Source organism: Alligator sinensis, unplaced genomic scaffold (assembly GCF_000455745.1).
Source record: "Alligator sinensis unplaced genomic scaffold, ASM45574v1 scaffold525_1, whole genome shotgun sequence".
NCBI classification, from domain to species: domain Eukaryota; kingdom Metazoa; phylum Chordata; order Crocodylia; family Alligatoridae; genus Alligator; species Alligator sinensis.
The window spans coordinates 507,923-523,859 of NW_005842936.1; the positions used below are offsets into that span (position 1 = coordinate 507,923).

General features: G+C 41.0%; 1 protein-coding gene and 1 pseudogene across 11 annotated transcripts in view; one reads left to right on the plus strand and one right to left on the minus strand.

Moving 5' to 3' along the window:
• The window catches only part of BMPR1B (bone morphogenetic protein receptor type 1B), a 519,526-nt gene that overhangs the window by 493,122 nt on the left and 10,467 nt on the right, over positions 1-15,937 (plus strand). For all 11 annotated transcript variants that reach the window (XM_006036257.3, XM_006036258.3, XM_014526010.2 and 8 more), the window contains 4 exons: positions 4,381-4,519; positions 10,885-11,077; positions 12,097-12,394; positions 14,849-15,024. In XM_006036257.3, the coding sequence (XP_006036319.1) occupies positions 4,381-4,519; positions 10,885-11,077; positions 12,097-12,394; positions 14,849-15,024 (806 nt within the window). The remainder of the gene's footprint in view (positions 1-4,380; positions 4,520-10,884; positions 11,078-12,096; positions 12,395-14,848; positions 15,025-15,937) is intronic.
• On the minus strand, positions 583-782 carry LOC112548116 (annotated as a pseudogene).

The window sequence follows — 15,937 nt, forward strand, 5'->3', positions numbered from 1 at the left end:
TAGCACAAGCACTCAATAAGCACACCTTTAATCAGCACTTTTGTATTTACTTATGTACAGTACAAAGTTCTCAAATTTTTCAAGGCCAAATAAGTTCCAAATTCTGTTGGGCAAAGCCCAATAGTCAGGTTCCAAAATTTGACTGAACAGAGCTCAGTTGTCAAGTCTGTGTGCCTCTACCACTGGGCAAATATCTTCCATCCCGGACCCATCAGTCTAGGATTCTGCATACTCCCAAAATCCAGGCAGGCATCCTGTATGAAAGGCCCTGGGGTTTAGACCCCGCCCCCCGGGGGTCTCCTTGTCTCCAAAAGGCTGTGAAATAAACAACCTTTTTCCCCCTTTCAAGGGCTGAATCAGTTCCAAATTCTGTTTGGCAAAACCTAATAGTCAAGTTCCAAGTTTTGACTGAACAGAGCTCAATCATTCAAGTCTGTGTGGCTCTACCTCTGGGCAAGTATCTTCCTTCTCAGACCAATCAGTCTGAGGCTTCAGATACTTCCCAAATCTGTCACAGACATCCTTCATGTAAACACAGGGCCCAGGGACCCTGCAGTATGGTTAACCCCTTGTCTCGCTTGCTAGGGGGAAGCAAGAAAGCAGTTCTCCATTGCCACAAAATTGTGCAGCTGAGTTTCCTGCATTTGGGGAAACTCACAGGGGTCAGCCTGTCCAGAGTGTAAGGGACAGGCCTCACTGTACTATACTTGGTCATACCCAGGTCAATTCCAAATCCTTTGAATCGTTCAAGAACCATATGTATCCCTACTACCAGAAAGTATCCTCCACGCCAGACTTCTCAGCCTGGGACTTTGGATACTTCCATATCTTTTGGCAGGCATCCTGTGTCCAGGCCCAAGCCCGGAGACTTGGGGTTTGGATGCCCCCAGGTTTCACTTGCCCTCAGCCATATTGCTGCAGGAGCAAGGTAGAGAGGAATCTCCCATTTCCATAAAGTTGGCATGTAGCCGAGATCCTCCTACTGGAAGCTGGCCAGTGGGAAGCTAACTGTAGGGAATCCTGTCCACAAGCAGTCAAGGGTGCACCCTCCACTACAGAGTGCCATTTTAATTTCACTATTTTGGTCATGGTATTTCCCTGCCACTGTGCTTGATAGTAGTCCAAAGCCAAAAATCTCATGGTTTACCATATTGTTCATTGGGCTGGGCCTCAGCAGAAACAACAGCATTTCAAGCAATGGTGACCCTGTAGTTCAGCATTGCTCAGTTTGTGTATGTACTCCATATATCCTCCACCACCCACAAAAGATTCACGTGCTAATTAGGCCCTCACTCATGACTGGAACTGCGTGCTATTGTCACAAGTCCTGGAATCCTCAAAATGTTTGGATGAAGATGAGGTGCACAGCAACCAGCTGAAAAGTCTGGGTTGGGGGATACTTGCTGGTAGTAGGGCCACATATGGTTTTTGAATGATTCAAAGGATTTGGAGCTGATCTGGCTAATTTGACCTGGTACATGGAAATTTAAAAAAGATATGTTCCTTTTTAAGGACAAGCAACTCTAGGGGGTATCGGGGGGGGGGGGGGGGGGGGGGGGAGGAGGATAGGGGGTATCTAAACTCCAAGGCCTCTAGGCTTGGAGCTTGCTCTTGGGGTGTCTGCCATGGATTTGGGAGTATCTGAAGCCCCAGACTGATGAGTCTGGGAGGTAGGATATCTGCTGGTGGTAGCACCACACAGACTCAAATGAATGAGCTCTGCTTAGTCAAAAGAATTCAGAACTGATTTGGCTGAGTTGGCCTGAGACATGAAATTTCAAAAAACAGCAACACTTTACTTGGTGCAAGAGATCCCATGATCCTCTCAGCTGATCAAGTGTAGAGTGAAGCCTGCCCTTGCACTCTGGGCAGACTAATTCCTGCATGCTTCCCTGATTTTGTGGTAATTTGGGACTAAGTTCTTGCTTTCCCTGAGATGTTTGCTCCTCAGCCTTTTGACTTGGAGTAAGCAACATTAAGGGGCATTCAAACTCCAAGGCCTCCAGGCTTGAGGCTTGCACATAGGATGCCTGCCTGGATTTTGGGGAGCATCCAAAGCCCCAGACAGATGGGTCTGGGAGGGGGGTTGTTTGCCCAATGGTAGAACCACACAGACTTGAATGATTGTGGTCGGTTCAGTCAAAACTTGGAACTTTAATATTCGGCTTTGACCAATAGCATTCAGAACTGATTTGGCCCTTGAAACAAAATTTTTAAAAAATCAGCATGTTTACCCAATATGGACTTTAGAGTCATGCTCTGTGTTGGCTTTGTTTAATCAACTTTATAGTCCGTTTCCATTACTGAGCATATGCTGCTTTTGGCAGCAGTTTAATGATAAACAATGTATTTAGTGAGGTTTCCTTGTATGTGAATGTAAGACTAGGGGTTTTTTCCTCCATGCTGATTGGAGGGAACCTTGCCTTGTATTTCAGTTAGTCAAATACAAAAAAGTAGCTAGTCTACATCTTTTGCTCATGGTAAAATCACAGAGATATTATTATGCTGTTTAACACAACTTTCATTCATATATTTTTCATGAAAAGTATATCATTAAAAAGTTCTTCACTGGGAAATAGAATAATAGATTATGAAAACAGATAGGAACAGTAGTGCAAAGACTTTGTATAGTAAATAAATATAAGCTTCTAAGTAGGCCTGTGCAAAGCAGCAAGTATTCACTTCGGATTCGGCTGATTCGGCAGGACAGTGATTTGATTTGGTGATTTGAATCACTGTCCTGATTTGATTTAGCCAGTTCAGATCCAAAGATTTGGCGCCAATTTGGAAATTTGACCATACACTAAATAGGCAGCAGTCTTCACCACGTTGGACACAGCTGCCTTCAGCTGGTAAGCCTGCTGTGGTGGGCAGGGGGGAGGGAAGGGGACAGATCAGCACTCCCATAGTGAGGCAGGGATTGGGTTTGGGGCTGGGTCAAGCTGCCCGGGGGGGGGGGGCGGTGCGCGGGGTTCTGGGGAGTGGGGCTCCTGCCACTGCACACCACCCCGTGCCACTAGTCTGTGAGGGCATGGGAGAGGGAGTGTGCTCCCAGATATTCGTGGAGCAGGCTGGGCTGGGCTGCACTCTAGATAGGTGGCAGAAGATGCTGGGAGTGGGGTCTATGTCCTCCTGCCACTTGCGCAGCCTCCCCGCGCCTCCTGGAAATGCTGTGGTTTCACCCCAGGTGGGTGAGCAGCAGGAGGGCATGGCAGCGGGCATGTGCACCCGGATCAGGGTGGGGCCAGTGGCAGGGGCTATGGGGAATTTTAGGGAGGCTGCAGCCCCCCCGATAGACCCTGCTCTTCTGGACTCTGTGGGGCAGGCGGAGCCAGGCCTGTGCTCCAGGTTGCAGCTGGGGCCAGCCTGGCGGCAGGCGGCTGGGACTAGTCTCCTGCAGTGCAACCTGGCTCAGCCCGCCCTTTGCACATCCGGGGGCACACACCCGCTCCCATGCCCTCCCAGATCAGCAGCATGCAGTGGCAGAAGCCCCCCTCCCCAAGTCCTCCTCCCCCTGCCCTCGCTGTGCAGTTTGTCTCAGTCCCATCCCCAATCCCTCCCTCGCTATGGGGACATTAATCTGTCCCCACCCCCACCATGTCCCTTCCTCCCTCCCTCCTCTGCCCACCACAACTGACTGGAGGCAGCTGTGTCCAGTGTGGTGAGGACTGCTGCCTGTTTAGTCTATGACTGAATGTCTGAATTGGCACTGAATCTTTTCCAAATTGATTTGGAGGCTTCCGATTTGATTCGGACTTTTTAATTGGTCTCCTGATTCAATTTGAATTCAGAGATTCAGCCACTGAATCAGGCCAGAATTCCTCCAAATCGATTCAACTACTGAAGCTTTGCACAGCTCTATTTCTAAGCCTCTTAACACAATGCAGGCTTGTACATAACCTCATAAACTGAATCCAAAAGGGAGAGAGATTCAGAAATGCAGGTAAATATGTATGGGACATATGATTCTTGAATGATTATTCACAAATGATTATTAAATAATTATTGAAATCTTAAAATAACACAAATCTCAGTGTCTTTTTCATCATAAGAGACCATCATATCCATTACCAAAATGTCAAGTTTCTTTTTTTAAGCGCTATTCTTTGAATGAAAACTTTAATATAGCTATGAATAAATAAACTGTGGCTTCCAGAGCCCATTTTTCTTTTTCTTTTTACTCATGTGGTGTTCTGACACTAAAAATTGAACAGTATAGTATGCTGAAAATGGATCAGAAAATAAAAGATAATAAATATAGAATATTCTTCTAGTAGATGCTACAAATTCGTATAGGACTGGCATGTTACTGGCATTTTCTACACAGCGTGTCTTATCCATTGTACTGTCAACTAATGTAGTATTCATCTGAAATGTTAGGTACAGAAGACAAGAAACGAGACCTCGTTATAGCATTGGACTTGAACAGGATGAGACTTACATTCCTCCAGGAGAATCCTTGAAAGACTTGATTGAACAGTCTCAGAGCTCAGGGAGTGGTTCTGGGCTCCCTCTGCTGGTAAGAAAGGAATATTATTTAGATACTAACAACACTGAGATAAAGACAGCAATATAGATAAACCAGGGAATAATTGCTGAAGGCGAAATTGGACCCTGTATGTCTTTTTTGGCAGAGATGACAAGGGTATCAGTTGGAAAATCAGAGCTCTTTCTTTCATGCTCAGTAGAGGGTTTGATTTTGATCTGACATACAGCAGTGCAAATACAGAATAACTGACTTACATGGAATTCATATGGATTTAATACAGTGTAAATGAGATCAGAATCTGGTGCAGAATTTCTGTTGCAGTACCTTCTATATGCAACATATTAGCACAGTTTAAACACTGCTATATTATTTTTATGAAAGGAGGATTGTGGAACTGTTAAACGTGGAACTTTTATACACCGGTGTGTTACTTTATATTAACAAGCTAAGAGCAGCATCCTTCACTTCACTTTGCTCTGGCCTTATAGGTTGAATGCACATCAATGGAATACAGTGTACCATCATTTCTGAGTTGTATCACAAGTAGCTGTGGCTGAGACCCAAACACTTGTATATTAGGGGAGACTTTTTCCATTAGAAGGTTTATATTTCAGAGCAAAAGCATGGCTTTTCTGTTTATCTGAGTTTGGGTTTTTTTAATAGTTTTACCTTCCTACCTTGGAGGTCCTGGACTTCATGGCACCACAGAGACTCACAATTAGTTATTTTAGATACTGCCTCTGAAAGCTATTATTTCCTTAGCATTTTCCTTATATATGGCCAATAGGTTGTATATCCTTCATATCTACTGGCATATCCCACAGTTTCCCCCATTGCCATACTGTTTGAGCAGCTTCCAAGAACATAAAACAGACTTAAGAGGACATCACTTGATTAGTCTCCTAATGAATCGAAATTTGAAGGAGTTTAGAGTTCATCCTGATCAACTAACATGGATTTTAAACAGCGCATGCCAGTACACATGTGGGGAGGCTGCTCCGACATGCTGTGATTACATGCACTGCAATTAATCGAGTCTGCTGGAGCATGGTAATTAGCACGGCCTCCAGCAGCCTCCACATCTCATGTATCCGCGTCCCCACACTGAAAAATTGCTGCTGGGGCACTTGAACTAAAGCTCATTTGACAAGCTTTAGTTCAAGCACCTCCGCCACCATTTTGAAATGTGGAGATGCCTTTATATGAGACACTGTGGGTGCTTTAATTAGCACCTTCACCCTTGGAGCATGTGTAAAAATCCCCAGTGTGCCCTGACCAGGGTAAATATAATCATGACGTTTAAAATGTGGTAGCAAACAGGTATATCTTAATAGCTGTAGCCCCAGACCAGTAACAAATGTGTACAACAACAAAATGGTAAAACTCTGTTTTCAGCTTCTTTATTATTTATTTCCCAAATAAAAAAATAAAGCTGATGCTTCAGGAAAAAATGAACCTTAGTTTCATTTTGCAAAACTTATAAAATGTCAATTTATGATAAACAATACCATCTGTCTTCAGCAGCCCATTTATTATATTGGATAAAAATATTGCAACAAATCTAAACCTTAAGCAAGATACTATCCCTTATCTGTTACTGAACAATGCCAATTTCCTGTTTTATAATAATATCATAGCCCTCAGTCAAGCTCATATATTTAAGGTGATATAAATAGTGCCACTATGGGTTTCTGGCTTCTTTTTTTCTCCCAGAAGTTTGAATCTCTCTCACGCACAAGTTAGGCCAGGGATGGGCAGTTATTTCAGCTGCAGGGCTACTCATGGAGTTTTGGTGAGATGTTGAGGGAAGGGGGGTTGCTGAACAGCTTCGGCCTCTTGTCACAGTTGTTTACCCTGCCTGGTGGGGTGGGGGGCGGGGAGACGCCAATTGATCCTATCCAGTCCCATCCATCCTGCACCCACTGCTGGGGTGCTGGATAGAGTGGACGGGATCTCCATGGAGACCAGCCCAGGACCATCATGTGCAGGGTGCACTCAACCAGGTAGATGGGATGGGGCGCTGGACAGAGGAGGAAGAAGTGTCCAGGAGTAGGATGGGTGACCAGGGCTGAGATCACAAGGTGGTGGCAGCATGGGGCTGGGGCTGAGGGCAGAGCTGCAAGCTGCTCCCCACGTGTCCCTGTGATGGGCACCAGTTCTGCAGGCAGCAGCCAGCCCCTGCCCACAGAACAGGTGCCCATCACAGGGACATGCAGGGAGCTGACTGGGGCTCTGCCTCAGGCTCCGGCCCCACACTATCATCACCCCACGATCCTGTCCTTGGCCCTGTCCCTGCCCACCCATTCTGCTCCTGAATGCTGCTCCCCGCCTGCTTGTGGCCCCATCCTATCTGCCTCCACTGAGTGTGCCCCATCTGCGGGGGCCCTGGGCTGGTCTCCGTGGAGACCCTGCCCACCTGCTCCATCCAGCATCACTGCAGGGGCTACTGGGAAGCTGAGTCTGGCTGCTGCATCACCCTGCCCTGCTGCCACACCACACACCCAGCAGACTGCAGCTCCCGGTGTGTCTGAGAGCTGCATGTAGAGAAGGCTGTGCTCCACACCAGGTGGCACCTCAGCTGCAGGCTGTCCCATGCCTGGGCCAGGCTGGGCTGAGGAGCCCACCATGGGCTGCATAAAATCACTTGGGAGGCTGGATCCAGCCTGAGGGCTGTACTTTGCCTACCCCTAAGCTCAGCAGAAGACAGGGTAGAGGTGCATCCCGTGTACCACCTGAGATGCATCACAGTTAGTGAAAGGTTAAATGTTGTCAGTCAAATATTAATTCCCAAAGCATTTTCTGAACTTTTAAGTAAAGGCTTTTTGCCTTGCATACAATCACTGCTTGGGCTAACCTGTACACCAACCAGAGTTGTACTGACTTAAATAGGAGGTACTGTTCATTGTCTGGCCTTTGGGTCATCTTGCAGAATTGTGGCCAATATAACAAAGCAATCCATTTTTGAGTTTGTTAAACAGTTTACTCAATTAGATGTGGGATGCTCAATTCAGACTGCTCATGCATTTTTCTAATTCCATTCAGAAAATAATTTTGTTCCAAGACCGTTCACAAACATTCATATGACCAAAGTCTGTATACCAAAGCTTTGTATGCATCTTAAAAACAGCAAATTTTGTGCCTTGGGCTAAGCTCTTTTCAGTCAAGATTAGAATTAATTCTGTGACAAAACAGAATTCTTTTGGAGGAAAAGTGGGAGTTGTCTGTAAATGTTTAGGTCATCCAGCCATGGAAGGGAGAAGAAATGCTATGTCACCTTCGCTGACTAGTCATAAAGCTAAAAGAATAAATTCTTGATATTGAAGAATCAGCAAGCTATTCATTGTCACAAGGAATCCAGAGATTAAAAAACTTGTAAGATCTGCTCATAAATTACTTTGTGGCAACCATTAAAAAAAAATCAACATCAGTTCATGAATAAAGAAATTATTTATATATTTATTAAATAAAACAAATTGTTCATAGTAAATAACTTGACTAGCCTTTGTAGGAGGAAACCAAGTTAAAGCTCTTTACAGAGTATTGAACTGCCTTAGCATTCATAACAAAAATGTGTTTTTTCATTTTCTTAATGTAATTTAATAAGGAACTTTTCATCATTAAATACTGTAATTTCATATACTTTATGATGTCATTCCATAAGTTTATAAAAATCCAGTTATTTTATGTAATGTTATTACTGTTCAGGATACATTTTTAAATTGGGCAAAATAGAAAGTAACAATGTTAAAATTACATTACGAAATGCTAAAGAAAAGTAATATAACTATGTAATACAACTGTTTGTTAATCACTACATGAGAATATAAAAGGATAGATCAATAAAAATTCAGCCAGACTTTCATTGGTGTAAATCAAGTAACACCACTGAAGCCACCGTCTTGATAGTCTCATAATAGGGTTTGAAAAATAATAGGGCTAAAAAAATTAGCTCAGAGTTAATAGCTAACAAAAGTAGGCAAGGACTTTCTTGGGCAACATCTTTTACTGAACCAGCTGCATGGTTGGAATACAATTAGACAAGCTTGTGAATACAAAGCATTCTTCATCAGGTGTCTAGAAAAAAAGTAGGAACTTTCAGTTATTTTTTATGTCAGTGTTGTTCTTATTTCATTTCAGTCACTTTAAAAATAGTTCCTTACTGAGAATATATATATATATATATATATAGGCCTTACCTAAGAGATGTGGAATTCTCTTTTTGCATATGCATTCAGGCTGAACTGAGGTGTGTCCATTTTGTTCTATGTTATCGAAATGAGTCTCCTGCTACTGGGAAGCATAAATAAAGTGAGAACTTTCTCTGGACTCTTTCAGGAAAAAATGAAATAGGAACGGGTTCTAAAGATTGATTTTAGCACCTTTGGTTTTTAGACTGTTATGGATAACATAAAATGAATATAAATCTCATTAAATACTAAGATAACAGGTTTTTGTGGTGCATTGAATTCCTTAAGAATTGTACATTGGTGAGGAATAACAAATCTAGAGTTAAATGTTTAGAGCTAAATGTTTAGAAAATTGTAACTAATTACTCTGGGCCAAATTTAGAAATGATGTTAGACAGTGAGGCTCTACTGGAGGCTGTGGAGTATTTTGTCTGTTTAAAATATGTTTTTTAAATTGCAATAAAATCAAGGAAGCTGTAGCTAATAGTTGAACTGATAATACTGAGACAGTAGAGGGTGCCATTTTAACATTCTGTTACACAGGCTAATGACTGGGGAAAAGGGGCTGATTAATTGTTTAACCATGAAAGTTCATACTTTTGCAAATACTGTCACAACTTTTACTTTAGTGTTTCTTCTATGAGTGATTAGGAATATGTGCCCTCCAGACACCTGCCATTTCTATTAGTATAAATTGTTCTGCACTAGCCCAAGGCAATATTAGCCACATTTTAATTTAATGTGGGAATAGTTGATCGTTCCTCCTAAAACTCAGTATGTTCTCTATCACCTTAGACTTAGATTCCTCTGAAGTGTTGTTGATTGCATGACATTTTTGATAAATGTCAAGAGGTGTTTTAATTTAGCTTTAATACAGCCACTTTGCAAAATGGCAAAACTGGCTGATTCCAAAATGTGGTCTTTGGGAAAATGATATATTTGTAGCTTCCAGATCCCCAAGCTACAAATAGAAAACCTTAGCAAACCTTAGCAAACAATTGCTTAAAAAGTTGTGGCTGAATTTTTAAAAAACAGCCAAGAGTTAGGTTTCTTGATCCATATTTAGGTACTTAAATTAATGGTGATAGGAGTTTCACAAGAACTAAAGGGAGGTAGGTGGCCACTCTTGATAAATTCAGGTGTGTTTAGCAGTGAGCCCCCCTTTTTAATCCCTCATTCTCAAAAGTGCTGAGTATCCTACAAAAGCTCTTTTTCACGGTAGTGAAAGCTATTGGGCATATCACACTTGGGCATGGTTATTATATCACATAGATTGGCATGGCTAGTAGACATGATGTGGGATAACGTGCTAGTGTTTTTAACAGAAAATAGAGCTTCCACAAAGTCAGAATTTTCCACGAGAAAATTAAATACTTCAGCAAAATCAATCATTTTCCTTTGGCCTAAGCTCCCTAACCTGTCTGCATCTTCCATAGTGTGTTATGATCTCCCTTATGGCCCATCCACTACAACATATTACAGTAGTTCAGTGATCCTGGACCATCCTGGGAGATGTTCAGATAGGGAGTCAGAAAGAAAGGGGAGAGGGTGCTGTTTTAAAATGTCAGGGAAATGCAGTAGTACAGCAGTCTAGACTAGTGCAGATTAATGTCCAACTAAATTGACCTCAATCAAAATGTTTTGTTTTAGTTTGATAAACCAAAATGATTTTTTTTTTCAGTTTAGGGATATTAAAATATTTCATTTAAGCAATTCTGTGTTGGGCATTTTTTTGAATTTTTCATGTCACAAACACATTAGCTTTCTGTTCTGTTCTCTCCAACTTGGGAAGAAAACATAAACGGTTCCCACAGCATGGAAATGTTATGGGTTATTTAGGTACCCAACATGGATTTACAAGCCTGACTATAACATCCTTTGTTTGACACTTTTGGCCTATGATATGTTACTAGGCTAGATATGAAGCTTTTGTTATACTGTCCACTGTGGACATGCACAGACTTGAAGGACTGTGTATATATCTACAACTGGATTCTTCAAGAGCCTCAAAACAACAAGAAAAATTTCACTAGTAGTCATTTCTATGAAAAGCAGCTCTCACACCTCTGATGACATCTACTGTGCAAGTCTGTGTCTTGCTGCTTTGTGCAAAAGTTCTTATGTTTTTATATTGGGGTGGGTAGGTAAGAGAAACAAAAATAAAGGAGACACATTTCTTATAGAGGCAATTATTATGTCTCTCAACAGGTCCAAAGAACTATAGCAAAACAAATTCAGATGGTAAAGCAGATTGGTAAAGGTCGCTACGGAGAAGTTTGGATGGGAAAGTGGCGTGGAGAAAAGGTAGCCGTGAAAGTGTTCTTCACCACAGAGGAGGCCAGCTGGTTCAGAGAGACAGAAATCTATCAAACGGTCCTCATGAGGCATGAAAACATTTTGGGTAAGTATCATTAAAAGTAGAGATCATGTAGTTGTGCAAATTTTTTTAGTTTAGTCACTTTGCATTCACTACCTCATGTCCTTTTCTTTGGTACCTGCCCCACTCTTCAGTTACCATAAAACATTTCTCATTTTGGGCAAATGGTCTCAAAGCAAGCTATTTTAAAGTTCTATGTGCAATAGAAAATTATTGTATTTGAGAAGGTGTTGTCCCAGCAACAACACATCTAGTTCTGCCACATGTATCTGGGATTTAAAACTTAAAAGGAAACTTAAGACCACTAAATTGACACAAAGCATTGCCAGTGTAAAACTTGGAAGGTAGCTTGAGGATGTTGTTTGCTTAAGGCTCCGTTTTGCACTTTGCAGAGCTCTCCCTAGGGGGCATTGTGGTGCTACACTGCTCCAGGAGGAGCACTGGTGGGATTATACTCAAGAGGCCTGTTTTTCCCCAGGCTGCTGCATGTGTGGAGGGGTGTGGGTAAGGGGAGGAGAGTCATGCATGTATTCCTGTACATGAGCTTGGACATCTGCTCCCTTCATTAGGATAGTGAAAAATTTTTTCTCCACAGCATGATAATCCAGTGCCTCCTCACCCATCCCCAACTGATTCCATCCCTGGAAGGACCTAGGACTAAGTAGGATTTACTGTTGTATTCTTCCCTTACACAAGCAAGGGGCAGAGAATGTCTTTCTATGAAGTCTTTTCTCATCCCGAGCAACCATATCACAAGCTAACCATTACGCTGGAGATTAGACAAACAAGCAGTAACAAACTTTAGCATAAGACATTCTTCACTCAGACACATTGTTGTTGATAGTAATGGTTGTATGGCTCTTTCTTTATGAAGCATAGTGCATATTTTTAACGTGCTGATGCAAGCATGGCTACATGTAGGAATGATGAAGGAAGTTGATTTGTAGCTAAATTAACACAAAGCAGCAGACATACAATTTAAGATTGCAGGTGGTGATTAAAAGCCCTGAAAAACTTGAAATCTTGTCTCTCTTTTTCTTCAGGGTTTATTGCTGCAGATATTAAAGGTACAGGGTCTTGGACTCAATTGTATCTTATCACTGACTACCATGAGAATGGTTCCCTCTATGATTATCTGAAATCCACTACCTTAGATACAAAAGCTATGCTAAAATTGGCCTATTCCTCCGTTAGTGGCTTGTGCCACTTGCACACTGAGATCTTCAGTACTCAAGGCAAACCAGCTATTGCCCACCGTGATCTGAAAAGTAAGAACATTTTAGTGAAAAAGAATGGAACCTGCTGTATTGCAGACCTGGGCTTGGCAGTTAAGTTTATTAGGTGAGTAAAATGAAATGCATTGCTTTGCGTGAGAATTTTGTCCCGTCTTAGATTAGCTAATGTGAGCAGAAATTTTGATTTTTTTCTTTTCTTCTACTTAGTTAAAGGGACAATAAAGAGATATACCAAGTTTCTTTGTGTGGCTGTGCGTATTTGTGAGTGCATTGTTTGTGTACCTATTATATATTTGAGACATCCCTACAATCTACAGTCTATCCTATAGATGAATGTGTGTAGTATAGATGGGTGTAGCCAGCATATAACATGATGCATTTATAAGGAGCTGTTGTGTAGCTAAATGGGTGTGCTAGTTGCACTGGTATATACATTGATGCTACTTAGTAGCAAACTGATCCATGTAACTGCATATTAAACTGAAGAGCCCCAAGACAGGTTGAAGGAGTAGCCTAATATGTAAACCTTTAAGGCTTTCCAATGTCTAAATAACTGCCAGATTAATGCAAATCATTTGCACATGTAACTAAAAGGAATTTATTGAAAAGCACTCTTTTGAGCTGTTCTTTGTTTCATTTCCTACAAATCAAATTGCTAAGGTATAGATTTGATTTTTGAAATGGCTTTTAAATTCAATTTCTAAACATGGCGAGCAGACAAGTAGGACTTCTTTACAAATCCCATGAGTAAGTCATTCATTGCCATCTGACACTTGTTCAGGCTCTTTGCAAGCAGGTTGAGTTTGCAGTCCTGATCCTAATAGAAATGCATGTTCATAATACGGGGGGGGGGAGGTTAGCATAAAAATATGGGTGTGATCTGCAAGTTGCATTTTAAAAAGTCCAGTTTAATTATATTCAAAGATTCTAAACAAGATCTTGTACTGAATTTGTTCATAGTGCAGATACAGCCTTATCTGCTTTTCCCATCAATGTAGTTAGGTTTTACTTTTATGAATGCATTTCTTTAAGGAAGATGAAAGTAATAATGATACTTTGGGGAACAAGTACATAGAATACAACACTTATTAGAAAGATGCCGTTCGGTGCTTTCAGGGAAGCCAGTTTACCATTTACAAATATATATATGTTGCTCATCCTATCTGCTGTAATGGGCCCAGAAGGTATGAATCAGAATTAGAACTAATGATTTGTTGTTTTAGAATAAAACACAGTAGTATAATTCCTTAATTGCAAATGCACTAAAATTCATTTCACATGTTTAACTATTTCTGTTGTTGAGTCCTAAATTTTGCAACACTCAAACAAAACATAATCAGGCATGTATTGAGAGAAAGAAGTAACTTCAGTACAGCTACTTGTTTACTGATTTTTCTTAGAATTTTTAAAATAATGAAGGCTGCTGGATTTACATCACATTTTCTTTAGGAAGTATACAGGTGTCCCAAATGGCACATGCATTAATATCTGTGTAAGCGACCAATTTTTCATCTCTTTAAGGTTCCATTAGATTGGCATTTTAATAACTGTGGGTAGTACTCTATAGATTTTGTTTTCAAATCAATGTAAAATATTTAGTTTCAAAAGCTGGAAAGTGCAGTGCAACTGGCTTTTTTTTTTTTAAATAATCCAGAAATTACTCTTTCTCAAAACCGTTACATCTGACACAGCTAAAGCAGGGTGAATGAGAGAAAAAAATCCAGTCGTGTGTTAAAAGCATCTGTATTTTCTGTTTCTTATGTATTAAATCCGGACTGTTTGCTGCTTTGTCAGCGTGACACAAGATGTGTTTTTCTAGCGAGGTTGCAGGGGTGTAGGTTGTAGCCGTGTTGGTCTAAGGACATAGGCAGACAAGGTTCTTCGGGTAAATCTGGTATCTTTTATTAGACCTGAAGGGTTTTTGAACCCGAAACCTTGCTTAAAAATTGTTCTCCAACTATTTAGTTGGTCTAATAAAAAATATCAGATTCACCCAAAGAACCTTGTCTGTCTAGCAAGGTTGGTCATTATAGCCAAGTGTTTTACACCTATGCAAGGAAAGTTTAGGTGAGATCAAGGGTACTGCAGAAGAAATAGTACCCCTCTCACAGGCCTGATTCAGCAGAGTTAAATGATATTGCCTCAGCTACTTAGTCTCCTCCATTAATTGTTAAGAGGAAAGCATTAGGTGGTGGAATAAGTTAAGAAAATAACATTTAATGAAGATTTGATTGTTATCACCAGCAGTAGAGTTTAGTCTAATGCTAATGAAATCTCGCAAATGTTACCGCATCCCTGTTGAGTCTTATCTCTACTGTGCTTGTGCATTTGAATGCTTAATATAGCCTCAGGCAAGTAAGCCTTTTAAGATGGATCCTTGTTCACACTAAGACGCTTTCCCTATAAGAATTGTTCCATTAAGATTATGTATTACTTTTGACCTTACCCAAGAATGGATTTGGTTTGAATTTTCCTTTTTTCACATCCAAATAGATTTTCAGAGGTGATCATTTCAAGCTGCATTATTACATGTTTGATTCTTCTTTATTTTTTCTTTTAGTGATACTAACGAGGTAGACATCCCACCAAACACCCGCGTAGGAACAAAACGATATATGCCTCCTGAGGTGCTGGATGAAAGCTTGAACAGAAATCACTTTCAGTCCTACATCATGGCTGACATGTATAGTTTTGGCCTTATCCTCTGGGAGATAGCAAGGAGATGTGTATCAGGAGGTAAATGGCAAATACATTGTTTCTCACTAGGGCATGGCTTCTCACTACTTTCATTTATAATCAATAGCTTCCATTACAGCCTTTCTTTCTGGGTAATAGCTGTTGTTGTAATAAACTAACTTGGATAAACACCTAGGCAATCCTAATCATATTAGGTTTCCATTGAGGTTTGGTTTTTTGTTTTTGGGGGTTTTTTTAATCTCAATCAGTCCTAGTTTGACAGCAAAGATTTACACTGTATTTTAATAGGCTCTTTAAAGATGCAGTGGTTCATCACTGTGGTGAGTATTTGCAGCTCATTTACTGGCTCTTTCAAAGCAGTAAACATTTCTGTTAGAACAGGGACACTCTATTGTTTAAGCAGAAAGAAAACAGGAGGATTTGTTTGTTTTTATGGTTAACACGTGATTAAGGCTTAAGTGCAAAGAGGAAACAAACATTATGAAAATGACTCTTGTTCCTTGCATGTCGTCTTTGAAAAAAGCCCACACATTGCTTCCAAGATTGGCAGAAATACACCCAAGACCCAGGAATCAAAAAAGGGGACAAGTGGCACCTATTAAAGCCTGCCATACTCACAGCATACTTATTTTTTTCTCTGACATCTGCCAGCCAAGTATTTGTAGCCTAATCTGGAATTGAATTGTCTGTGTCAATTAAAATTTATCATACAAGAGTCCACCCTCCTGATTGCAGTAATTGCAAGGTTGTCATTAAATAGAGCATTCCAAGATAACACAGTTAATAGCAAGCCTGAGTAAAACAGCACAGCTGTGAACAGACAAGGGAGAGAAAAGCATTATAGAACATCTAGTGTTCACGTGACTTATGCTGTACCATGTGGGGGAAAGACTTGAAGCAGGTGAGACAGGTGTTTTCCCCAGTTAGAAATGCCCTCTTGAAATGTGCAGCA